A 27,818-nucleotide genomic window follows, 5' to 3' on the forward strand; every position below is an offset into this window, starting at 1 on the left:
AGCTATTACAACAATATGAACGTTGCCTTCGTTACTTAAAAATAATGTAAGCGTTAGTCATGTTAGTCTTACTTTTGCTATTCCGAGAATGAGGTGGTCGGTGTAAATTAAGCGGAGTTTAGCAAGCACGTGCCCGCCCCCCAGAGGCACGTCTGTCTTCCCTTATACCCAGACCCGTTGCTAGGGTATCGGTGTACGCGCGAGTAGCACGGAGGCGCGCGCCTCCATCGCTACACAGTAGTAGACATGGCGGCGGATCTAAACCCGGACTGGCTCTCTTGCCTGTCTTCTTCTTGGAGTTATGGGGTTACCAGGGATGGAAGAGTATTCTTCATCAAGTAAATACTTTCTGGATTCATGTGTCGGATGTACAGTGCTTGCTTTTTATCTCGAATTTTCACCTCCAGCTGTTGCATACGTTTTTACCCTTTCCATTTCTCACCAACAGTGAAGAAGCAAAGAGTACAACCTGGTTACATCCCACTACTGGAGAAGCAGTTGTTACGGGACATAGAAAAACTCCAGGTAATGTTTCTATCTATCTCGAATATGTCTCATAGATAGGGTTTTCAGAAGAATTAGCTTATCTGTAAAGATTGAAGCCTAGTTTGACTCCGCTGGCAACTAGAGAAATCTAACCGAAGACCCAAGCAGTAGGCTATGTTTAACGCATCGACTAAAGCAACCTATTCATTTTGGCTTATTAAAAACATTTGATATGGACTTATTTTGACACTTATAAAAAGTTCATTCTCGTTCAGAGGATTGAACCTACTTGATAGACGTTTGTTTGTCGGAACGGTTGGAGTTGACGGAGCGATAGGTGTTCTGGTGAAGATGTCATTGACAGGTCGCATCTTACAAAACATGTGGCTGAGCGAATTAAAAAACCTCATCACTGCCACGCTTACCTTTCCATAAAGGAGCTCCTGCTGGAAAATAATGTAGATTGCATCAGTATCTCTTTACTAGTTTGATAAAATACGATATAATAGGCTGCATATGTTGTCATTTGTAACATGCAGTGGATTGGGTATCCGGCGTTTCTTAGAGGGAAGGTGTTACAGTAATCTTCCCCAATAATACACATTGCCTGCATCGGCTTAGTGAAGGAAAGCAGAGGATGCGAACCATCCTATAACCTACGTGCACTCACTGTGATCTGCAGTGTTGCATATTCAACGCCTATTTGCTGCATAAAAAGACCAGGGTTGATAAGGACATAGTTGTGACCAGCTAATACTATTGCATACCACTGTGGAAAGGTAAAAAGGTGTCAAATGTGTGTTTAAGCAGATCACTACACATGCATAGTAGGCTATCAGCTGTTGGCAGCAGTCACATTACCCACACGCTTGGGGCTTCACGGAGCTCGATGTATTTATTCTTTCTCTCTCCCTCCCGCTCTCTTTCCTCCTCTCTCTCTCTCTCTCTCTCTCGACAATAGATCTACCAACAGGATGGGAGGAAGGGTTCACATTCGAAGGAGCCCGCTGCTTCATAAAGTGAGTGGGTAATGTTTTAGCCACTGAACACGGAGTGCCCGTGTGCGCAGTACCCCTACTCCTTCTCATTCCTATTGCTTTGTTTGACAGTGGCGAAGATTTTTCAGATCACCGCCCCCCTCACGTAGCCTACTGTCCTTTTTCGACTCCGTGGTTTTTTTTTCCTCCTGAAAATTCCTCGGTTCCAGTGCAATAGGGAGCTCACACGTCAAACACAAAGGTTTTCCCCAAGCTGAGAACAAGTCATTACTGTCAGAGTGACGCGGAGTTTGTCAGGCCAGTGTGACTCAGATCTCGCTTGGCTGAACAGGCTTTACTTGTTGGCCGCTCCTGTTCCTCCAGGGAAACGTTGTTAGCCCAACGTCTGTGTTGGGCTCAAGTTCATGCACGTTTCCCCCGTTTTCTCGAATGAAATGTTCGGGTTTTAGGGTGAATGAATAGATGAATTGTGCCCTGTGGCAGAGAGCACAGAGTTTGGTCTGCGTCGGTCGCCCTAATTGATTTCTTAAAATAACCGTTCAGGATGCGACAACGTAGCCTACGTTTAAACGGTGAGGTATTCGTTTGGATTTTGTAAGCTCAGCTGTCTTTTCAACGAAAGAGAGGAAAACACGACATGATGTTTTTATTTCATATGTGGGTTGTAATTGACCAACTGCAAGTCGCCTCTCTTTGTGGTTGTAAAATGATTCACAGATTCCAGTGATAGAGTGGGTGCATGCTCTTTTACATGGAATGTGGGTTGGTCTACGTAGTCCTTGAGCATTTTCATTGATGCCGTTGGAGAAACCGCGTGTCCAAATACATGAACTACAATAAGCATCTTCTTTCAAAAACGAATTGAATGCATTCTTCATGCTGTGTTTGATTCATCAGCTAGGTGAAAATAGTGTTCACTCTGGTTTTGGTCCTGCAGTGAGCATTATTGTGGTCTTAGATAATTCTTCTGTGAATATCCTCTTCTTCCCCTCTGTTTCTGACACACTGGGCAGTGGTGTCCTGTGTCAGGGCCATAGCCCCTATCTCCCCCCCTGTACCCCCCAAGTAGTGAGCACTGAAGTGTAAAACTTTTCTTTCTTGATAGCACCAAAACACACACTTCTAAAGAGATAGACAGCTACTCTCTCTCTAGTCGACCCTCTCTCCACACACGCACACGCACACACACACACACACACACACACACACACACACACACACACACACACACACACACACACACATACACACACACACACACACACACACACACACACACACACACACACACACACACACACACACACACACACACACACACACCAAGTCAGCCAGTCTACATTGGTATATGCACATCAACACACCCACACAAACCCCCAGAAGTCAGAGTGATGTATTCAGACAGGCCTGGCTTGCTGTCTGGCCACTGTGGGACTTGCAGGGTCAGGGCGAACTTGGCTTTGATATGCCTCACTGTATCAGACATGTAGATTGACAGGCAGGATTCCCCCAGAAACCCCCCTCTGCTCCCATGCTGCGGGTCCTGGGAGACCGGGCAGAGACACTGGGGAGGAACACCAGGCCCTCTGCAGCCCACTGCTGTGGGCACCAACACTTCGGACGCCGTGAGCCACCCACCAGGGGATTAGCCCGTCTGCCTCTGATGATCCCCAGAGAGCAGGCAGCAAACCTGCAGGCGAATGCATGTGAGAACTCCATCTTGTCTTGTTCTGACACTCCACACCTCAGCGCACAGCAGGCTGGGTAATCTCACCCATCTAGCCGGTCAGACGAAAGGATGCTTGGAGCTTGCGTGGAGGTGTGCCGACTTACCCAGTGGCTACTTTACCCAAGCCCTTCAGGCTTCAAACTCCTCTTTTGTTTTTGTTGTAGCAATATTGAGTAAGGCAATGCAGTTTAAAACATTCTGGTAAAACTGAAGTGACACAGGAGAGGAGGTCATGCTTGCATGCAGTTCTCTTGGTGTGCTAGTCTGCCTCATATTACCTCAGAAGCAGATGGCACACAGCCAGAGATCGGGAGTGATATGGGGTCATTCTTCTCTTTGGCTTGGAGTCACAGGAGACCGGATTGCAAAAAAAAACTGCGGACTGCAAAAAAAAAAAAAAAGACTGAGAGCAAGAGACAGGAGATCCCTTTCACCGAGTGGCAGATTGTTTTTTCCCTGTTCTTTCCCCACTTCCTATAGGTCCTCTCCCCATCTTCTCATTGCACACACGTAATTCAGCAGCTGAAGGCGAAAGAGAATGGTGAAAAGAGAAACCATGATAGAAAGACTACAACAATAGCAATACAGTTGGATTTATTGTGGATTCTAAGTTTAGCTTTTCCATTGCTGCTCCGCATAATGTCATCTGTTAAGGGAGAAACAGGAGGCATAAAATGGAATGTGATAGTCTTCGGAAGTCAATGACCTGTGGCTGACACCTCTCCCCCCCCCCCCCCAGTCAGGGCAGGAAGGGTTAGTGATTGGTTGGCCTGGTTGGATGGTCTCTGACGGTGTAGAGAGATGGATTTAAAGCAATGGAAGTACACCACCAGCTTAACATAGAGCGGTGGTTGTTTTGGGAGCACCTTTGGGAGTGTCACAAAGCAAACATTTAATAGAACTGCTATTCATTGCACCCTTTGACCGTGATCCTGTTGGGCAGTGCTCTGCCATTGCATTAGCGAGCTGTTGAGAAACTGATGCTCTGGTCCCTTCCCATGGTTCACAATTTCACAGTGCTGCTGGCAAGAGCAGAGACCGCAGGCGAGGACAGGACCGCAGGTTCAGAGCTAGTCCCTGCTCAGTGTCTCTGTGCAACAATAAGAATGCTTGTGGAATAATGATTCTGATTCTGATTCTGATTCTGAATGCATGTGGAATAATGAGAGGGAATGAAACAACCGCTGCTTGCATATCGACAGAGCTGGTGCATAGCGACAATCTGGGAGCGTTACCAGGGGAATGCTCAGAGAATTGCCTCTGTGTGCTTGGAAACCAATAGAAACATTGAACCAACGGAGAGGGAGGGAGGGAGGAAGAGAGAGATAGATAGAAAAAAAAGATAGAAAGAAAAGTTTCAAAGGTCATTAATCCAACTGTGGCTTGCCCTTTACCCAGAATTTGTGATTTTTTTTTAGATTCAGCTGCCTCATGTTTCATGGAGGAATGTGGTGTTTGGTGTGAAAAACAAACAAGATGAAGGCAAAGGTGGAAAGAAATCAAATAAGAACAGGATGCTCATAATCCCACCTCAGGGCTTATCACCTGAACAGTGACTTTGGTCTGTCCTGCTAACACTGTAATACAGAATGCCTGTCACAATGTGTGTGTGTGTGTGTGTGTGTGTGTGTGTGTGTGTGTGTGTGTGTGTGTGTGTAAGTAAGTGTGTGTGTGTGTGTGTGAGAGAGAGAGAGAGAGAGAGAGAGAGAGAGAGGGTGTATGCATGTGTGTGTGTGTGTGTGTCCAACAGCAAAGACAGCAGTAACGGCCGCTGTGCTCGGTGTAGCGTGTGGCATTTCCACTCCAGTAGTAATGCGAGACATGTTGTGGTTTTGGGACAGTTAAGTGGGTTGGAGAATGGGTGGAGTGGTTTCAATGTGATGAAAAGCTTCCCGAAAAACCCTCATTGAGTGGCCTATTATGTGGAAGAGCTACCCCCCATCCCCCCCCCCCCCCCCCCCTAGTTTCAGCAATTTGCCAGGAGAGAACAGTGTAAAGGGGTATGCCACTGCTGTGGCTGCTGATTGTTTTGACACGCAAGCCAGCGTTGGCAACTCCCTGTCAGTACGTCTACATGATTGGGATGAGATATCCCAGCTCCCTGGCGCTGACGTGCTGCAGTCAGACTGTCCTTGACTTGACTCTCTTCGTGAATGCATCACCACCATTACCGCTGTCAGGAAACCAGGAGAATACAGACAACCTGTAGCTTGGTAGTAGTCTTATTTCCTAGTTTCATGAAACAGCGATCGCTTGAGTGAAAAAGAACACTTGGCTTTAATATTCCTTTACTGTAGCTGTCTCAACCGAGAGTGACTGTCAGCTTTTGGTGTTTTACACTGCGGTACTGGCGTTTGAATGACATACAGGGTGAAATGGTGATGTGTAAACAGTTAGTGCGGTAGGTGATGCTGATCTGATTTATCCCTTGCCCTAGTCCCATGACCGAACAGTGCTCAAGGAGCGAGACGGGTGTTTGGCGTTACGTCCTGCCAGTTCATTCATGGGTGGTGGGCACCAACTCAAAAAGCCTGTGACTGATACTTAATCAAATCACCACCCGGATCAGTGCTCCTTTAACCGGGCAATGAAGTGTCTGATTTCAGGTCAACCCACCAGACAACGGCTTCTCCATTCAGACACAACACTCAGATCTCAGATCCGTTTAAACAGGGCACAATAAAACGTACTTAAAACCTCATTATCAACTGTGGGTACAAAAAAACTACTTAAAAATTCATTATCAATTGTGCTGCAACTTTAAAGTCATTACTGGGTTTGTGTGTGTGTGTATGTGTGTGTCTGAGATATAGTTGTCAAGTTAGCTCAATTTCACTTAGCACACTTGCAACGTTGCAATTACTTGTTCCATACTCTGTCACCATTGCTGGCCCTGAATCCATCTCTCTCACTCTCTCGCTCCTGACCCTCCTACCCCATCTGTCTCCCCTCCACCTGACATGCTGTTACGGCATGAGTCAGCGGATGGCCGACCCAGGTGTTGTGTTTGTGGCTGGCGGGCAGCAGTAATCTGTGGGAGCAGGTGGAGAAGAAGAGCCCTGGCAGCGTGCTCCATCTCTACCTGCAGGCAGCTGGGCTACGGCAGAGGGGCCGGCTTTATTAGGGCCAGGGCCTTATCTCATCGCCCCCTCTCTCTCCCCCTGTACCTCGAATAAGTTTTGTGGACGACAGCCCATTCTGGGGCGTTTTTCAATAGACTGCCCTTCGGAGTGTGGAGGGCACTGAGGCCACATGGAGAGGCATCGTGACAGCCTCTACATATCTTTACTTGCTGCCTGGCAGCCGCGTGCAGCATTAGGGCACTTAAAAGCATTTTTTTGTTCCCTTTTTTGTATTATTTTTAACCACTCAATATGATAATATGGGTTTCCAGGGCTCCGCTGGGCCTGTAAGTGCCCTGTTATCTTTTAAAAGGAAGGCTGGGGGATGTGACCTTAAATCAATATCACAGTAATTCCACCACCGTAGAAATTAATTATGATAAATTAATAGTACCCTATAAAACCCAAGTTCAGAGGGTTCTTTACTGTTGACGTGGCTTCATGTCTGGTTTAATGGCTACAAGGCTGTATTCCACGATCTGCTGAAAGATGGTGCTTTGACTAAGCTTAATTCTTACAGTTGAGGAGTAGCAGTAGCATGTGCAATCCCACTAGTGATTTTGCTTCATCTGTGTTAATCCTTTGTTAATCTGTTTTGGTACTGGTATGCAGCAATTGATGTGAAGTTGGACGTTAGCCATGGCGATACTTGTGACAGCCAGTACACTGATTGGGGTGTTGTTTCCATCATGTGGATCTTTCTATAACAGGGCTCTGATTGAAGTGGTCATTAAAGCTGCTCATTTTGCCTGTTCTCACATAAATAATTTTCCAAAAGTTTACATCTGACTACAACCATAATTTAATTAAATGATTTATAACATATACTTTTTATATATATGACTAGCACATCCTCATTTGGACTTCCTCATTTGGTCTTCTTTACCTGACTGTGGTTTAGAGTTGGTACTCTGGTTGTCTGTATTGTTGAACAGTAGGTAGGGGTAAACATAGCTATTAAGCTCCGCAAAATCTGCATTGAGCCATTGTTAAAAAATGTCGAGACATTGATTTCAGCAGATGTGATGTTAAAATAAAAAATAAAAATACTTGTTTAGTGTTTAAATGTCCAATTGAGCACCATTGGATTCATATGAATAAAGTTAAGGTTGCATCACACCACCCAGATGCTTTGTAGAAAAGGCCCTCCCCAAAACCAAGCATCTGAAGAAGACATTCACTGGTGAGGGAGGCCACCACAGTCCAGCCATTAACCAAAAACATCTACAGACTTTAGTGGCTGAAATTGGGATGCAGGTGTTCTAAGAGCTATCCATAGAACTGGCAAAAAGATTCACATTAAAGCCCTGATGGAGGTTGCGTCAGATGAAAGGGAAAGGGTTTTTTATGGTCACATGAGACCAAAATAGTGCTTTTTGGCCAATCCTCAAAACACTACAAGTGATGTAAATTTAACACTGTCCATGCCTCAAGTAACGCCATCCCAACCATGAAATACAGCAGTGGTCATTATGCTGTGAGGATGTTTCTCATTTGCAGGAAACTGGGAAACGTTTTAGAATTGAAGGGAGAATGAATGGAAATCAATTCTACACAGGATCACCAGCCGAGTGTTAAAGGCTTTTATTGTCTCTCTCTTTATAGACAATATGCCTCTTTCATCTTAAGGTTGCAGAAATAATGTATTCATAAATGTTAAAAAATTAACCTTAAGTCGCAACCATCAATGTTTAAAGTGAAAGTCTGTTTATGAAATATTTACAAACACGCGCAAAGTAAATGAGCTTAAAGGGAGCACAGTGATCTTAATTAGAGTAGCAGCAATGTTTGATTCAAGACATATTAACATCAACATCACAACAAAATAAATGATCTAGGTTATACATCAAGTTTGGACATAACTTTAATGTGAACAAACAACCTTGATAATGTCTATAAAGTTATACTTTTTCTTGTTCATGTAGTGACACTTACCCAAAATAAAGGTTAAAAATGTGAGTTTATGGGACTAGTGTGAACACATAGCTGACCATATCTTAGTATGCAATTATCCGATTGACTTGATCTGATTGAAATACAAGTATGTAGTATCAAACTCATGAATTGGTTAAGACATCAAATAGGATAATGCTTGATTCTTGAAGTAATTTGAGCTCAAAGATGGTAGTGGTTGTAATGGGTACGTGAGCTTTATAGGTAAGTTTACCCCTAATGAAAGCTGAATCATTTGACCGGATTTGTCTTGAGTAGGTGGTGATGTTTAGACAGACACTTTTAACAACACACCAACACAAACAAATTCTCCCTGTTTGAATCAGTAGATCTGTGTATGCTGCCTAGTCCCATTTGGGAGTATATTCCGTTTTTCCAATCTGTGCTGTTGGACTAGACCCAGATAGAGGTTTGGTTTTTTAATTCAATCTCAATCTCATTAAACAAATCGTATGGGCAATCACGGATTCCACTTAGCTTCTTCTTAACTTCTTAAAGGTTTGTGAAACGTGCTTTAATCCAATGGCAACCGGGTAGCACACTGTGGTAAACCTCGAATTAATCTCTTATCACTTTGTATGAACATTCAGTGGTTGCTAATGCCGGTCAGCAGTGTGCGTTAGCATGTAGCAGGACTAATGAGCTTCAAACCAGCCGCCCGACCAGCCAGCTAGCTAGCCAGCCAGCCGGCAGAATTGAATTCCAGCCCAGGATGGATGTGAGACGTGAGATGAGACAGAAGCATTCCTGCTCAGAAAACAAAACAGTTGCGCGCTGCTCGTCTGTCGTCAAGTGCCTGTCTGCCGCCCCTACTGCCTTTCAGCAGTCACTGGCAGCAGAGGTGTGTGAAGATGAAGAGGTGAGGTGTCCATGTGAGCTGTGCTTTTGGGGAATGGAGGGGTAATTTTATTTTTTTATTCACCCTTCTTTCCTGAGAAACTCTAGTCTCACCCCTTAATACTTTTCACACATCACTGCTCTCCCCTCATCCTGGCTGTCACGACAGTTTAATTTTGTTGTCGCGACTTGCCGTGGAGCCACTGTCTGCTCTTGACAGCGGAGATAGGACATTCTGACCCTCAATCCATGCCTGGGCATCTGTGGCATTTTATTTGATCTGTGAGTTAAAAACTTTGAAGGTGGTAAAGCGTCCGGTTTGGTCTCAGGCCACCATGGCAAACAGGGATTATTTTACAGATGAGAAAAACGTGACACATTTCATTATGGACTCACAATTGATTGTAGTGTTGGAGGAAGTAGCACGCAGTGACCCGCGGCTTGGGCGACCTATACGTTTATTAACGGGACATTATTTTTGAGGGTGAATAATGAGACTTATTTTGGTCCGTGATCATGCTTGAGAGAAAGACATGAGAAAGGTCAAGATGCACTATAAGCAACACCCATAAATCTTATTTATCCTCAAATTATATTAATTAGCGTCTGATTGCCTTACGTTGCTTGTGAAAGCTTGACTCTAGAGAACATTATCTTAATAATCCCCTCCTTTCTGGTTTCGGGAGGATAAATACCTCTAATGGATAATGAGATACTGAGCAGAAAGGGACCAACAGGGAGAGAGTGACCTTGCCTGATGTCTCCTGAGATGAATATGATGTTGTAGCTTTCACTGCTCCAGTGTTTTCCTAAAAAAAGATTCTAAACATCACACAGATGGCTTTTCAGTCTCCACAGCCTGAGAGGACACAGAGGGATGAGCAGTGCAATGGGTGGAAAAGTAGGGATGATTCTGAGCAAGTGACAGACACTGAGAGAAAATGAGTTGGCTCTTACGACACTCGTACCCAGCTCAGTCCCCGGCATTCATCCAACTCATCTCAGCTGAGCCAGAGTGTTGTTTTGGACAGCCCAAGGTGGACTGCTGATTAACTTCGCCTGGGAGTGCTCTTACAAGCAGATTCTTTCTCACAGGCCACTGACAATGCTAGTGTGTCTAAATGGGGTGGTTGTTTTGTGCCTTCTTCAAACCTGATGGCGGCCATGTTGAGATACTGGGCCAGAGGCTAGGTTGACCATTTGTCCACCAGCTGTCAAAGGGTTGTGGTTTGAAATTATTTAGCGTCCCTCCTCAGATAAATTGGCTGGCTTGTGGTCTAAAAGGAAACAGGGCCAAGAGTCAGAGGAAATCCACTAATGTGTTTCCTGGCCTAGCATTGACTCAATGGTGGTCACTATAGCTCTTTGCAGTCACATGGTCTCTTTATTTTGTTACACGTCACCACACATCATCTGTTTTGTTTGGCCCCTCTTCGATGCTAGCAAACTGCCACCCACAGCAAATGGATAAATCCATTTTCTGTGTAACGATAAGGGCGAAATGCTCCCAGTCTTTAAGTGCAATTCTGGACAACTGCCATGTGGTCTTGGGAAACAGATACGTTGCGTGGTCAATCTTGGCTGTAAACAGAGAGCCACAACAACACAAAACAGTGGTTGGGGGAGTCCAACTGGACAGTCATGTTGTGTTTTCCCACAGACCTTTATTTACCATTGCCTGGCTTGCCCTCTGTCTCTATTTACCCGACCCCACCCCCATGTCTCTTTCTTTCTGTCTGTCTTTATCCCCAAAGCCCCCTCTATTTCTCTCTCTCTCTCTCTCCTTCAGTCAGATAAGTCTTAACCACTGCAATCAGAGAACAACTGGCAAGTGAAATTTGTGTAGGAAAATTAAGATTCATGGAGTCATTCTGTAGGTTTGGCTCCCTTGACTCCATAACATCTGCTGTGTGTGGAGGAATGCAATGCTTTAGCCTCCTGGTGGACCCCCATAGCCGTATGCTGGGGCACGGGTTTCCTCATCACGGGCTAGATGCCCTTTAGAGGCCCCCTCTTAACCCCCCACCACACACACACACACACACACACACACACACACACACACACACACACACACACACACTCCCCCACTCCTTCCGGTGGGACAAGAGGATCAACCCTAATTAACGTGACTGTTTCAACAATGTTGAGTGTGCTTGCTGTGTAACCCCCGCCACTGTGTTGAGGTATTAACCAGACAGAGCATCTGCTGGAGATTTTCTGCTCCTCAGATCCTCGCCCCACACGTCTGATAGGGATGACTCAACACAAAACACCACTCGGCTGAAAGGCTGTTGGGAAATATTTTTTTCCGAAGTGCTGCTTGAGAGCCGAGTGTGAGATGTGCCACCATTTTCCCCTCTGTTGACTCAATCCAAGGGTGTAGGCTTTGCCGCTAGGACACTGCGGCGTGATTGCCTAAATAAGAAGATAACGTGTCTGTCGTCTGAAGGTGTCAGTTCCATCTGTGGGGAATCCTTAATCCTCTTCATATAAGCATTTAATATGGTTGTGTCTGCACTCTGGTCTCTGTCTCTGTTCCTCTCTGTCTGGGTTTCTCGCTCTTTTTGTCTGCATCTCTACTAAATTGCTAAATGTCTGGAACTAATGAGAGTCAGTCTCCTTTGACCCTCCTTCCGGACTAAAAGAGCCTGTTAAAGTCTGCTAAAGACACTTAGCAATATCTTTTTGAGTGAGTGGGCAAGGGCTTTTATTTAAGAGTAGTGAAAAGGTCGACCAAAACTAAAGAGTTGACTGACAGGTTTTAAGAAGATGTATGCTAGATTATGTTTTGTGTTTTTAGAGGAGATAAAAATATAGCTTGATGGATGCGATAATGATTCTCAGCATCGACCCTTCTCCTGGTCTATTGCTCAGAGACTTGTTTGGCTAGCCGTGTGGTCAATAGGGTAAAGGCAGGAGCTCCCTTGAGAAGAACAACCAATGTGAATGAAGACTCTATGGCCTCGGCCTGGCTCCTGAGCCAGCTCGAATTCCATCTTCCCAAGCAGCTCCTCTTCCAGTATTTCCCACACCATCTCTGTTTGGCCCCAGTGCTCATTCCGCCCCCCTGGCGAGGTGGCCGTTGCTACTTTGAGCAGTAGGTAGCGGAAGGCCGGCGGTGGATAGTTTATAGTGCTGTGGGGGATCAGCCCCACACTAAAGCTAGGTGCTAATGATGTGCCAGGCCATTCATTGGTGCTACACTTTGCCTGTGGGTGTAGCCCAGTGCCAGCCCGTAAACATTCAGGTTTTTTTTATATGTGTTTTTTATTGTTGTTATTGTTCCCGTCATAGAAATGTATTCCAACTGGGTAATCCAGATTTCCCAGAGAATCAGCAGGGATTTTGGCCCGCTTGTACAAATGGCATTATATCACTTTGCAGTTGACTGCAAGCGGAAAGCATCAGAGGATGGATATGAATAGCTATGAATCGACTAAACTGCTCTGTCTTTTCAGAATGATCAGGGGATCTGTGCAGGGAGGTCCATGCAATCTCATGTTGGATTGGCAACATGTTGTGGCTTTTTTTTTTAAAGTGATCTTCTATATTGACAATTTGACAAATGTTTGTGTATTGCTCTCAGTCTGCATTCTTAGAACTGGATGATACTGCTGTTCTTTGAACAACTACCCAGCTAGCTGTTGTTATGTGCCAAAAAGCTGAATTCTCAACAAGCAGTGCTCATCGTGGAGAATGTTAATATCTGCATTTTCTAATCCCGCAATGAAAGAGGACCAGCTTCATTCAGATTTGTTTTGGTACTTCTTGGTTCTGTTGAGGCTGTTTAGAGCTGGCACACTCTCATGAACTTTAGAGGCATAGTGGCTTTTTTTAAAGCCATCTTGTTCATTACACGGAAGAAAAAAGAAAAACACCTACCATATGTGTCCTATTAGAAGTAATTTAGGAGGCGAGCTGTTTGTGATCATGCAGTCTTACAACGTGAGATTTAGTCTGCAAAAGTGTCTCCCGCCAGTCACCTTATTCCATAACTCCACAACAGGAACTATACAGTTACTAGAACCTTTTCTGTTTCACTGCACCATACTGCACCTGGGAGAAATGTGAAGAAGTGTGGAGGTGGCATGCATATGCTTTGCATGCAGAGGAGCTACAAGAGCACAGGGAATAAGGAAGAAGATTAGCAATAACAGATCAATTTTCCCACCCTTTTTCATGTGTTTTAGTTTAAATAATCTTTTGCTCTTCACCTCTTTATTAATTGCAGTGTTTGCTCAGTTGCCATTCTTTTTTTGAAAACACTGTAGATACTGCTGGTCTAAATATGGCTGGTCTCCTTGTTGACTCTGTAGTTGTTGTATTCGATATATCATTAGTGTTCAATATTGCAAACTCCTTCACAGTGCTCCCCGGGTCATCGAGCAGTAAATGCAACCCTTCAAGGAGGCACTGAAAAGCGAGATGATACCATGACTGGGGTTTCACTGCTGGAAAAGCTGGTCGGTTTCCCGGTTTGGCCCATGTTGAAAAGGTTATGAAAAACCTCAGTTCTGAAAAAAGTGTTCCTGGAAAACCCAATCATGGATCCAAGAAATAAGGATGGGCTTGGGACGGTCTCCTCCAAATGCATTCATCATAAAGGTCACTCTACTTAGTAGAGAGAGGAGAGCTGTATAAATCCATTTCAGACCCTGTGCCTGACAGTGCCACTCCATCTGTTGTAACACTCCCCCTTCCCCTCCCCTTTAAGACAAATTTTCCTTCCCGTCCATTAATCTGGCCGAGCCTATAATCCAGCATTTAATCCCTGGCAGTGCGGCGGGCTGAACGCACAGGGTAGGCAGAGGGGACTGCGATAGCACCATTTACAGATTTCCACTGCCTGGACTGCTCCAGCAGAGCGCTGTGCTGCGAGGTGTGGTATTTCCACAGAAGGTGCCGCTGCCATGACCTAAGCCTGATATGAAACAGATGTTCTGGTAAGGCCTGCGTCTCGGAGCCAGTGTTGTCATTGTGTGTGTGTTTGTGTGTGTGTGCGTGTGTGTGTGTGTGTTTTATGGGCAGTGCGATCACGAAGATTAACGCAGTGCCTTGGAGTCAGGGATTGTGTGCAGAAACAAGGTCCTTGTATTACAATGCGTTCTGTTGTTTTGCACATACAATGCTAGAGGGGTCGTGGATAGTTTCCTACCTATCGTCAGTGTTAAAGGAGTGCTTCTAGGGATAATCTGTTGGCAGTGAGGCTGTCTATGAGGGCTGACAACAGCAGCTTGAGTTGTGCAGAGGTAAAGGACAGTAAGTTAGTTAGTATTGATAATGTCTTGAAAAAGTTATTAGTTATTTGTCACATTATGGCCCTAATCAGTTACTGGGTAACATACAGAGAAGAATGGAAAATCATTTGTGATTCAAATACAAATAGTGTTTTTCCTATCTCTCTCTCTGCCTCTCTCTCTCTCTCATTCATGTGCACACATGCACACACACACACACACACACACACACACACACACACACACACACACACACACACACACGCACACGCACACACACACACACAGACACACACACACACACACAAACACACTCACACACACTGTCTCTCACACATGCTCTCTATCTCTGTCGCACGCTTGCTTACTCTCCAAGGATTGCCTCCACACTTGATTTAATTACAACGAGCACCACGCTAAATGAATTACGGCCAGCTTCAAACACACACACACAAAAAACAAACGAGTCAAACGGTGCAGCGGCAGGTCCTCGTGTGTCATGGGGCCAAGTTCACGGCTGTGGAAGAAAAAGGTCTCCCACTCACTAAGGAAGGCTTTCTCTGCGTAGTGTTGGGAGACAGTGCACCTTCTTGGCTCAGATTGGGGGCATTAGTGGGAGAACGAGCCATAGAGAGCACAGGCAGCCTGAACACACTCAGTTAATGATCTCTCTGATAAGAGGCCAAGGGTCTTCCAATCCAGAGACTGCAAAACTCGTAAGTGCAGTTTGCCAATAAAAACGCTCATTTATCTTGTTAATTGAAAACGTAATAGATCTAAACTGGCCCGGTGGTGAGTGCTGTTCTGCATAGTGTGGGGTTCTTGGGTTTTGATTTATAAAAAGTGGCTTGACTGGTGGTGAGGACTGAACATGCACCACCAGAGGCTGTGTGTGTATTCGTGGGAAAGTCACTGTGGGAATCAGCCATGGGGCCTACCAAGAACACACACACACACTCACTTATACACAGACAGAAAAACACACTCACTTATACACAGACTGAAACACACACTCACTTATACACAGACAGACAGTTTAAACATGCAATAGCACATACACAATTCTCAGTGACACCTTAAACAAGCAAGCACGTGTATGTACAGGCACACCTAGGTCCACCAGCTCAAGTACTTGCACGGATACCTTTAATCTGTTGTCAACCGCAGACATAGACACACAGACATGCGCACACACAAATACACACACACACACCCACACACACACACACACACACACACACACACACACACACACACAGACATGGACACAAACACAAGCTGAGACAGTCATGTTGTCTGCTCTGAAACTGGAATAACCTGCCTATCTCTCTCATGACTCATGCACTATTTGATGGCTGGGTTGACTGCCCCTCCAGCGGAAAGCTCCCCTGCTGCATTGGCCTGCTACACCCACAGGCATCCAGCTGAGGCAGAGTGTATGGGGTTTCTCCCACGCCCCACCACATTCATTAAATCAGGGAATAATCTCAAGCCCCACACTAAGCACTTTTCCTGTGCATGTCAGTCCAATGTTACATCAGTGGTCCCTCCAGCTCAAGCTGGTGGGTTTGGATGTGTGAAGACCTCGGCTGTAAGAAGCAGCATATTGCTAAAAGCTCTGTTTTTAACGTGTTTTCTCCCCGGCTTAAAGCCCGGGACCAGGGGCTATATTGGATTAGGGGATCAATGCACGGCTTTGTCAGCCAACAAAAGCGGCAAAGATGGAATCGGTCTCTGCCATTGTGGCGTGCCGGAGCCGTGCCTGTAATCTGTTTCATGATCCAGCGTGCCGCCGCACCACAAGCACTTATGTGATTACGCCGTGAAAAGACAGATAATAATAGTATGTCATCACTCTTACTTTTCGTGTATGTACTTGTGTAGGTGTATTTGTGGGCGTTACATGTCTGTGTGTACATTACGTTTGTTTGTGTGTGTGTGTGTGTGTGTCCGTTTTTATACCTTCACTACTCCAACAGTAGGCATAGCGGCTCATCACAGCACCCTTTACACAATCACATTTAGCTCACTCTGTTCCAGTAACAACCGCTGTGCCGGTTGGGGATGTGGATATTGGCTCAGCTGGTTCCGTGTGGGCTGGTTTTTCAGCTCGGATTCCTCAAGGACTGTCAGCCCTCTCGGCCGATCGCTAGAATCATGGGTGTTTCCTTTCAGGATTCACCGAGACCTGCGCAGATCTGTGCCTTTGGGCAAGCAAAAAAGGGGGCAGAGAAATGTTAGCTCTGTCTCGCAAGCCCCCCCACACACAACCCTACATTCCCCCAAACACTTCCTTGTGAAGTGTTTTCTCAGGCGCCTGGGACAGGAAGAGATGTTTGAGTGAAATCGGCATCATTAGAGCGGCCTACTTGAAGAAGAAGGGAAAAAACTTGAGGCTGTTGGAACAAAAAGAGTTCAAATGTTCCAACACTGTCAGGCAGGCAGGGTGGAAAGATACTGGTGAAATGCCTGTGTAATCTGCCAAGAGGTGGGTAAGGTCCAAACCAAACTAAAGGGGTGCTCGGTTGCTTCTGTTTCATCGTTAAATTTGCAGCCTGGTGATATAACACAGGCGGAATCCTTAGATGCCAGGTGCATATGGTACGACCCCCACATCTCCCAGCTTTGTGCAGCGCGGAGGCCTGATGGATTGAGGTAGTTCTGCTTCTGAAAGTACTCAGCTGGTGCACTGTGGGAAGGAGAGGTTTGTCTGTCAGAGCAGAGGCAGGGTTTGAATAGGAGGGAGGCAGTTTGCTTGTGGGCTGTGGAAGCTCTTTGAGTTTACTATCTGCATGCAACACAACGATGGTGGAGGACAAGCACATCTCAGTGTGGGCTTATGAATGTGTATGTGAGTGTTGGCCACCATTGTTTTGTGTCCGTTGGCTTATATTTTAATCTGTGAGTGTGTAAATGTGTTTCTCTCTCTCTCTTTCTCTGTGTGTCTGAGAGTGAGATTGTATGTGTTAGTGTGTGTGGGTATGTGAGTGTGTGTGTGTGAGTATTTGTGAGTGTGTGTGTGTGTGTGTGTGTGTGTGTGTGTGTGTGTGTGTGTGTGTGTGTGTGTGTGTGTGTGCATGTGTGTGTTTGTGTAAGAATGTGTTAATACAATATGTATGAACATGTTTTGTGATTTCGATTTTATGTAACATCTTTATGTAATGTACCCTTCTTTATGTTTTGCCATTGTTTTTTTCTGAATGCATTCTCTGAAGACAAAATTGAACTGAACCTGCCAAGGGACTCTAGCTGACAATTAGCCCAAAACACTTAACTGGCACTCTAACAGAAGTGTTTATCAATGCGCACTGTTCCTGTAAATATGAACGGAGTAAAATAATAAGACTATTTGCATGAATGCCTAGGGACTTGTGTGGATTGATGCATATGTATGTGCATGTGTGTCTGGAGATAGCAAGTGTGAAGGAGGGTATGCTTGCTACTTGAGTGTGTGTGTGTGTGTTTGTGTTGCATTCCTATGCATGCAGACGGCTTCTGAAGAGCTTGGTGGCTTACAGGGGATGTCGGGCAAGCTTGCCTCTCACCTCTTGTGGGGAAGAGTCCTGGCTAATATGCTGGGGGCTCCTCTCTAGGAGGCTCTCTGTGCTAATGATCTTACGTAACTCCCACAAATCCGTTCTGCGTGGAGTGACAGAGCGTAGGCGTGAAGTGAGAGGAGGGGAGCGCGGGCAGGAGGGGTGTCGCCGCTCCTCTGCTCTGAGTGGCGGGGTCACCCAGCGATGCCAGGGAACCCCCTCAACCAGATCAGGCCTCCACCACCCACAGAAAACACTCACAGGAGCTCAAGAAGTGCTGAACCCACCCGTTCCCCAAGCTGGGGACTGTATTTAGATAGAAGTAAGAAAGGATACAAAATGGAGGACAGTTTTGAATGTCGTATGTGGTTTGCTTTCAGTAGTAGTCACAATAGATATATTTTATGTCTGTGCTCCCATAGTTTTCATTTCAGCAGTAGGTCTAATTAAACATGTTTCCCCAGCAACGTTACATCATATGAATGTTTCATCCTTTTAAACCACAAAAAGGCTATCCAGATGGCCATGAGCAGTTTTACTGGGAAATGTAATAGCAAGAAGAAGATGATGAAATCCACACATTACAAACCAGGTCAGCCCATTCTGCTGTGCACATGGTGAGTGACAGCGCAGGCCTTCCTTATATGTCCGAGAGCAGCCTTTTGTTTTGGAAATGAACTTGTCTTCTCTTAATCCCTCTTCCTGTTGAGCAAGGTCGTGTGGAATCTCTTTGACCCGGCTGGCTGCTCGCTGTCGGGGGGCTGTTTGTGTTAGAGCGTCTTTGTGTTTATGTGTCTGGTGCTGAGTTTCTTTAACTTTCCTATGCGCGCACAGATTCTACATGTTTCGGTCTCTGTCTTTTTGGCTCTGTTTCTATGTTACTGTGTGTGTGTGTGTGTGTGTGTGTGTGTGTGTGTGTGGATTTTGGGGAATGGCCAACATAACTAAGTCATAAACATGTAATCTGAGAAATGTAGCATGATAGTGCGACCATGGAACAGGCCAGCGGTCGTTGGAAATTTGCTCAAAAGGAAAAACAAATGTATAGCACACTTACATCATCAGACAAGTCACAAAATAATGATGAAGAAAACAACAGATAACAAAATAAATGCCTTCTCTAGTTTTTAAAGTCCAAGTAATTTTGACAGTCTTAGGCAGTCAGTGCTATGATACGCGTGCATGGCTGAATCATCATCTGTTATGTGCTTCAGTCTTTACTGTATGCTTGTGATCCCAAGAGAAAAGCAAGTAGAGGAGAGCTTAATGGAGAACGGCACCACCACGGACTCCCGACAATTATAAACATGCAGGGAGAACGCCACTGCCACAGACTCCCCACAATTATAAACATGCAGTGAGTGGGACAAATGGAGCAGAACTAAATTTACCACATCTGAGGCGTCACCTGACCACAGCTCTGGGGAGCTCGTTACACACAAACAATCACCAGGAAAAACACAGAACGCTCAGCGTGGCAAGAGTCGGCCGCTAATACAGACGAGCAAGGTGCGTGTCGAAGCGTGATTCCACGCTCTCTCTCTCTTTCGCGCACAGGCCAGCCAGGGTTTTTGTGTCGCCCAACTGAGGGGGATGTTTTCTTTAAGGAGAGGCCTCACTCAGTGTGTCTGGTGGTGGTTGCACCAGCGCCTGGCCATCGCTTGTCTCCCGTCTCTTGCCTTACATGGAGATGGAGCTCAGTGCTCTGATCGCTTGAAGAGGTTGCAGCTTCATCTGGAAAGCAACACAGAAGTGATCGGCAGTAGGTTTGGTGGGGTTGTGTCAACAAAGGGGTTGCTTTCACCCCTTCCACACCCACTGGACCCTTTGTGTGTATGTATCTGTGAGTTTGTGAACGTGTTTGCATGTGTGCGGGCGTGCGTGTGTGCTTGTGTGTGTGTGTGTGTGTGTGTGTGTGCTTGTGTTAGAGAAAGTGGGTGGTCACAAGAAGCTCTAGTAAAATGTAAAAATGCACTCAATCCACCCAGCATGTTTAAAGAGAGCAAGTAATTGCAGGGCTAAGAAGAGAAGCTCAGTCCACCGTTCTATCTGACTTCTAACTGCGAGGCACTGGGCCTTGGCAAAATCTCTCCTGTAATCTAGTGTAACTAGATAAGCATTGCCATTGATCTTTACAACGTACAGCCGCGCAAGTGCGGTGATTAAGTCAGAATTAAGCAAAGGGTTTACCGCAAGGCTGTTTTTCCTCGTTCTTTCTAATCACATCATCGCCACCCTGCCACGTCTAGACACATCTTGTGTTTGTCAACTCCCTGCACTTACTGTAAGCCCATTTGTTTTCAGCTGTTGTGCTTTTCATTTTTCCTTCTTGTATATACAGCGCCAGACAGTCCATTATTGCACTGCATATTTAAGATGCCACATTTGCTGTGTTTTTGCAGCAAACGCTGAATATGAATCAGTATCCATATAAAACTGGCAGGATATCAAATATTAATATGCCAGTAAACATGTATATGTGAATGTGTCTGCATGTTCAGTATGAGTGAAAAATATTGAGCGTCGGGACATTCATAAATCCATAACGTTACCACCAAAGGGAAGGCACTGGACTGCAGCACTGGTTCAGCTGCAGGGAGACTAAATTAAAGAAACATCAGAGAGGAGACTCTCTTTCCTTCTCTCTCCTTCCCTCTCTCTCTCTCTTTTTCTCTCTCTCTCTCTCTCTCTCTCTTTTCCTCTATCTCTTACTCTGTTTCATCCAGCTGGAGGCAGACATCACTGTGGCATCCCGAGGCCAAGCAGCCGAATCTCCACTGGAGTTGGGAGCTCTTATCCTTCATGCTTCGCTCCTCGCCCCATATCCCAGACTCAGCCCCCAGGGCTTTGTGCCCGTCCATGTTTCACCCAGTCTCCAGCCAGCACCCAAGGCCATGGGGCATTAAACATTAACCATCGTGCTATGACCCCTGCACGCGTACAACTCGGCATAGCAGGGCCTCCTATTAATCTTTTAGAATGTTTGTGTTAGCTGGTCTTCTCTCTCTCCCTCTCTCTCTCTTGCCTCTGTCTACGTCTCTCGCCCTCTCTCTCCCTCTATGTCTCTCTCCCTCTCTCTCAGTCCCTGTATCTCTCTCTCTCTCTCTCTCTTTCTCTCCCTCTCTCTCCCTCTCTCTCCCCCACAGGGTGTTGTTATGGCTTGAAGGCTGCACTGTTGTCCTGTTAAATCAGCTAATGAGCTCGTAATCGAACCGCGTCGGAACAGGAGTGCCAGCAGTCACGCTCCTGCCACCACTGAGCTGTTCATTTATTTGCTTAGAGAGGAGCACACCCCCCCTTTCCCCCCTTTCCCCCCTTTCCAACCTCCAGCCTTCCCTCCCTTCATCCCTCGCTCCCTCACTCGCTCCCTCCCTCGCTCCCTCGCTCCTACTAGTACGGCATTTTAGGACACAGACATGAACTGTCCACATCAGTCTGTGTCCTGTCATCGCAGAAATATGTTTGCTGTCCCCAGAGGGTCCCTGTGTGTTTTTGGGTGAGGTCACAGTCGGCGGTAATGAATGAAAGCTGTCGAGGAAAGGCCCCTCTGAGTGAGTGCGACTGAGTCCTGGGGCAGACTACCTTTACGAGGCGGAGAGGGAGAGACTGATTGCTCTGACAGACCCAGCTCTGTTTAAGATGGGCCTGTGCGGCAAGAGTTGTGCTGTCCAGTCAAACACACACACACACACAAAAAACCCAAACACAAACACACACACACACACACACACACACACACACACACACACACACACACACACACACACACACACACACACACACACACACACACACACACAATGATCATACACAGGTATTCAGACATTCAGATATTTTTCCATTTGCTTATGCTCTTTTCCATCACTCATGTGCACACACACACATGCACATACACACACACAAACACACGTATGTACGCTCACCCAAAAATATACACTTTTCCATTTTCTCTGTTTTTTTATCTCTCTCTTTCTCACTTTCTCTCTCTCACACACAGACACACAGACAGACACACACACACACACACACACACACACACACACACACACACACACACACACACACACACACACACACACTCACAGACAGACCCAGTGCTTGCACACCCAGCATGAGGGTTTGAGGCTGCTCTGGCCTGCCCTTTAGAGCTGACAAGGCATGCGCCAAGGTGTCACGCATCTGGGAGACGCCACAGGAAATGAGCTCATCGTCAAAGCAACCACACCACGTCACCCGCTCTGTTCCCCTTACCACTGCACACATGAAACCCAATCCCTCTCACTCCCTCTCTGTCTCTCAAGCACACTCTCTCTCTCTCTCTCTCTCTCTCTCTCTCTCTCTCTCTGTCTCTGTCTGGCTGTTGTGATGATCTAACAGGCCAAAGCACTTTCCCAGTTCTCCCAGTATCAACTGTATGTTGGCGTGGCGAGGGTAGGAACCCGGCTACCCCGTCGGGGGTCAGATTAGCATTAGCGTAGCTGGTGTTGGCAGCTGCTGGCACGGTGTCAGATGCCCTTTAAATTATCGGTAGCCAAGTGCGGCCAATCAGCTCTGAATGGCATCTGCTCATTAAATCAGCAGCCCTGACCTGTGGAAGCTAATTAAGCCTAGAATGCTGGCCATGAGAACAGGTCTTAGCTGCACACACACACATGAGATAGAGGCTTGACTGTTTACGTTGATGGATTAGAGGAGAGATAGGTGGGTGTAGGGACGGGTGGATGGAAGAATGTTGTGTCACTGCAGCGCCCGAGGTGTGGACCTCTGTTTTATTCCCATGATGGGAAAGACTGTTTGGCAGTGTGTGTGTGGGTAATCGGATAATGATTGGGAAACCCAATTTGGCCAAGACTGCATAATTTCTCACATGATGGATGGATAGTTTGATAGGTGGATTGCTATTGTGCGGCTGTATGGAGAACATGTGCTATTTAAAAAGGTTAGGTTGTCACCCCCTTTTTGGTCAGTGATGAACACTTAACTGTTAACATTTATTTACCCCCTAGCACCTTACTTATTTCTTAACATTCCCTGAGTAACATGCAAATTCACAAACATATACGTATATTCGCAGTAGACACCCTTCAAGTCTTTATCTGACTTTGGCTGAGTTTGTAGAATTTTAACCAGGCAGCAAAAAAGACAAACCCCAAATGCAACCCTTTGCTCCAGATGAGCGATGCCAGAGATGCCGACGCAGCTAAACATAAACGGGTTGCTCATAGCAGGTGTTTGCACCGTCATTGTGCATGGAGCTAAAGTTTTCATTAGCGGTGATGTGCAGTGAATGTCTGATTCATGTTTTCCTTGCTGTGTGTATGCAATGAACAGCACAGGGAGGGGGGGGGGGGAGAGGGAGAAAAAAAAAGCTTTTTTCGGGTTCAAAAGGCCAGCTGCAGCGCTAATCCTATCTGGAGAGGGAATAAGAAGATCTCGGTGCAGGCAACGTTTAAAAAATGAATGAATAGCGTGAATAGCGCTTCGCCTCTGCCAAGTGTGCAGTTCAGTAGTAAGGACGGGGAAACGCTGTGCATGGAGGGCTCAAGGGCCCGGGCATAGGCTCTTTTGTTCTCTCATTTATCTCTCTCTTTCTTTCTCTTTCTATCTCTCTTTCTTTCTGTGTCTCTCACTGTCTACCTCCGCCGGGGTCTTTGGGTTGGCCCAGTCTCTGTTCTGTTCCCCAACTCCTGCGTAATGCCGCAACCCCCAATCCCCCAATCCCCCCCCAGCTGGTCTTCTCTTTCTGCACTGCATCACTGAAGCGCTTACTATCCGACTCGAACATGGGGGTCGCACTCCCAGCATTATTCATTGTTGGCCGCCTCAGTCCCCGGTGGAGGGTGGGCTTTGCCGAACACAGCCTTCTGAAGAACCGTTCAGTAGCCCTTCTCTCCCATTGGGCTCTCCGCCAAGGACCCCTCTGCAATCATCCTCAATAGCCCTGGATGCTGCTCTCGACCTCTTTATGTCTCTGCCAGAGAGGTGGCCATTAAGCGTAAAAGGGGCGTACTTTTGTGCTGATTGGCGGTTTGGTTGCCTGGAATGAGGGGATGCACACACGCGCGGGCCGACTGCTTTGATAACAGGTTCTGAGCATTGCAGAGGCTCAACGGTGGGAGCTTAGGAGGGGTGAGTGTCTCTCGTAAATCCTGCTCTGGGGTCAGCCTGGGGCAGCGGTGTAAATGATCGTAAGCACACACACCTGTCACATGTGCACACAAACATAGAACCCTTTCACTCTTCTTCTCTCTCTCCCTCCCTCTCTCCCTCTCTGTCTCTCTCTCTCTCTTTCCGTCATAACCAAACATACCCTGAGACGACCACACACACTCTGCATGCACAGACAGCCACACACTCAAGCCGGTGCTCCTTGGCAATAATAAGCTGGGAGTTCCCATGGCTCCTCGCTGCGTGTTGAATGCTCTTATCTGCTTTCCCAGGAGGAGCACTCCTGCAGAGATGAGCAAAGTCAAGCTCCTCTACAGAGGAGGCCTGAGACAGAGAGGCACTCTTTGGAAAATCTTTGTGTGTGTGTGTTTGTGTGTGTGTGTGTGTATGTGTGAGAGAGAAAGTGTGTGTCTGAGTGTGTATGGGCCTGTGTGTGTGTACGTGGGTATGTATGTGAAGAGAGTCATTTATGTCTGTGAGGGTACATTTTTCATGCCTGAGATCTATCTGTGGGACTATATTTGTGTGTGAATGTGACCTTAGAGGATGTCTGTCCCTAGAGGCGAGAGACCAGTGACTCTGAAAGGGCATGATGAGGATGGTGATGGTGGGGGGGGGGGCTTGCAAGTTCAGCTGTGTGCTTTTCCTCCTTTTCCAGGCCCTGCTGTCTGTACAGTCTGAACACTGTCTCTTACTGACCATCTGGATGGGGCACATCCTGCCCCTGGTGTCCCTGATGTGCTCTAGGATCCGTTCACCCTGTTTACCCCTCATGCCCGAGGTCCGGGGAGGAGTCTAGGAAATTCTGATAGCAGATCAGTGTTTTTGCGGAAAAAAACGGCTGCAGTGATTGAAGTCAAGGGAGAAAATGAAAGAGAAGCTGAGAGCTTGTCTGGGAGAAATGATCTTGTTCGCCTCTCTCTGTTTCCATGCCACTGTCGGTTGGACCAGACTTCAAGGAGGTAATCACCGGAAAAGCCTTTTGGAGCACAAATACTCTGTTTGCAGATGACCCCACTCTTTGATCGCCGCCTAATAGGAGTGGGTAGAAGACTGTGAAAAGGACAGCATTTTTAAAGGAGTGAAATAAAAATGCATAGAAGTCTGCCTTACTGATTTATTTCATAAGTTCAGATAGGAGCTTTTGGTGTGTTGAACATTCGGCTAGGCCAGCGTATGCTGTTCAGTCCTTGAGATCTGTCAGCCCATTAAAAAGTGAAATCGTGGAAAGGGGATAAGGACATTGCTTTTGTAAGAACTCTCTGACTTCTAAAAGCTCAGCCCATGTGGATTTGTGTGCAATTTGTGTGGAATCATCCCTTTACTGTGTTAGGGAGTCTTGGCTCTCTGCAGTGGTTTCTTAAAGAGTTTTCTTGCCTAGTCTGTGGTCTGGAGTGTATGTATTTGTGTGTATGTGTGTGTGTGTGTGTATGTGAATATACGCGAAATGACTATATGTCTCTGTGAGAGAGTGAGTGAGATTGTGTGTGTGTTGGCTTAATGCTTATGAATATTATATGTCTGTATATAGCTGTGCAGTTCTGTGCATGTCTGTGTGTGTGCATCACCCTAATTTGTGCATCTTGATATGTGTGTGTGTGTGTGTGTGTGTGTGTGAGTGTGTGTGTGTGTGTGTGTGTGTGTGTGTGTGTGTGTGTGTGTGTGTGTGTGTGTGTGAGTGTGTGTCTCATCTCTCAAGCATCTTATGCGTCCTCAGAGCTGAGTGACAGAGCAGTGTGGTTAGGCCTGGCTCCAAGCGTCACTAAATATCCGGAGATGCTCCCTGCCTCGTTTCCCACAAACCCCCTCAGGGCGCTCGGCTTGCGGGCTCTTTCCATTTGCGCACCCCTCACACATTCAGACGGCCAGATCGGGCTCTCCAATCAGCACGTCCCTGTCCTTCCCCACTCACTTATTAGTGGCACCCTGGCCATACATACCCGACTTTTCATTTTTTCATTTTTCCATTTCTCTGAAAACGCCTGTGAGCATTTATTTATTTTTTATTTTTTTGATTGCAGATTTCGTGTGTGTGTGTGTGTTTTTATGCTGCGCTGTCTTCTGTGGGAAGCACGCTCTGCCTTCGTCCCACAGAAACCACCATGGAGTCCCTCACCCTGCCTGCCTGTAATTACTCTCCCCAGGACTGAGCGGAGGAGCCTCTTCAATTAAACGCGCGGGATTGATGAGGCCGTCGCTTTTATCGCCGCCATACTAATAGAATAGCGTTGGCCACTCAGCCTGGGCCACAGGGAGAGGAAGACTCCCAGCCACAGAATTACAGAGACAGACAGACAGAGAGAGAGAGAGGGAGGGAGAGAGAGAGCGAGGCAGACAGAATGAAAGAGAAAGACAGATAAAGTCAAATAGCCCGGGAGAGAGAGTGAGAGAGAAACAGAAAAAAGGCAGATAGAGTGAGAGAGAAACCCGGAGACCCAGAGAGAGAAATAGAAAAAAGGAGAGGGACAGAGCTGCCCTCTCACCGTCATGCCTGTGGCTGTACTTACTGTAATTGCTTTGACCCCTCTGCAATGCTCTCTGTGCCTCTGTTGTGCGTGTGGGGAGGGCGGCGGGGCGTACGGGCGGTCGGGCGGTCGGGGAGGCCTTTGAAGAGCAGAGACTGCTTGGATTGGAGTGTCACTGCTCCTCATGGTAGCTTGACTGCTCTTGTCACTTCAAGTGCTTTTTCTTTGGTTTGATTTCACTAGGTTTTGCTCTCTGTGTTTTTTGGAGTCTCTGTGTGGATTGCTGGTCTGCTCGGTCTCCCTCTCTCCCTCTCTCCCTCTCTAATCAGGTTATGTAGATGCCTGTTGCCTCGTACATCTATGTTCCTTCCTGCTCCCTTCCCCTCCCCAGACGAGCCTTGACTGTTCTGACGGGGCCGGCAGGATGTTTGGAGCGGATGTTTACTGTCATGTCCATCCTGGGCCTGTCTGGAGATGCTCAGAAGCATGAAGACACCTGCCTCTTGTTTGCAGAAATGACTTGCGTTCTCTCTCTCTCTCTCTCTTTCTCTCTTTCTCTCTTTCTCTCTTTCTCTGTCTTTCTCGCTCAGTCTCAGTCTCTCTGTTTGTCTTTGCAGATTCATTCAGAAAGGTCAGATGTATTTGCAAAGCTGATGTTTGCATATGCAGCTCTTTGTTTGACTGCACCTGTTTAAGAAAGCAAACTTTGTTGTTTCCCGACAAACAAAATGCACTTTTTCTGTTTTCTAATCAGATTTTCAAGCCACTAGATTCTCTCTCCAATACACATTTTGTCTGAGACAAATGAGGACATCTTGACTCACATGTATAGGAAGAAGGTCATGGAATTATGAGTTTTAAGATGGTAAGATGCACTCTAAGGAAGCAGACCCATAAATCCCCTCTGACAGGAAAAGCCTGTTTGAGATTCTTCGACTGCAGACGCTGTGCCCTTTCATATTTAGCGAAGGGAGCAAGTCTGTTTTCCCCGCATTAATCACGCATTCATGATACATTCTATATTTAATCTATCATATAGGTCAGGATGCTTGTCAGAGGACCTTTGTGTTGCTCATGTTTTGTGAAGGGATTTCTTTTGTTAAAAGTCCTCCAAAGCCCAGCAGGAGTGTTCAAGGTTTTTAGTTTTTTTCTGAACCTCCCTCCGACCTCCTCCCTTCATAGTTGTGCATGCAGAGCCATGACTCAGAGCATTACACAGCTCCTATTACTCAGGGCTGGATTTATTGGAGATGTTGAGGACCTTCTCTTGTTGTTTTTGTTTGA

The 27,818-nt window shown here is 46.4% G+C and overlaps 1 protein-coding gene across 2 annotated transcripts in view; it reads left to right on the forward strand.

The window, feature by feature from the left end:
- Positions 1 to 246: 246 nt before the first annotated feature.
- Positions 247 to 27,818, forward strand: part of LOC308375012 (pleckstrin homology domain-containing family A member 5-like) — a gene marked incomplete at its 5' end in the record, with an annotated part of 104,338 nt that continues 76,766 nt past the window's right edge. For both annotated transcript variants that reach the window (XM_080851031.1, XM_080851032.1), the window contains 3 exons: positions 247 to 338; positions 449 to 525; positions 1,448 to 1,505. In XM_080851031.1, coding sequence (XP_080707157.1) covers positions 247 to 338; positions 449 to 525; positions 1,448 to 1,505 — 227 coding nt within the window. The remainder of the gene's footprint in view (positions 339 to 448; positions 526 to 1,447; positions 1,506 to 27,818) is intronic.

This window comes from Sprattus sprattus (genome assembly GCF_963457725.1).
Source record: "Sprattus sprattus genome assembly, chromosome: 14".
Lineage (NCBI taxonomy): Eukaryota > Metazoa > Chordata > Actinopteri > Clupeiformes > Clupeidae > Sprattus > Sprattus sprattus.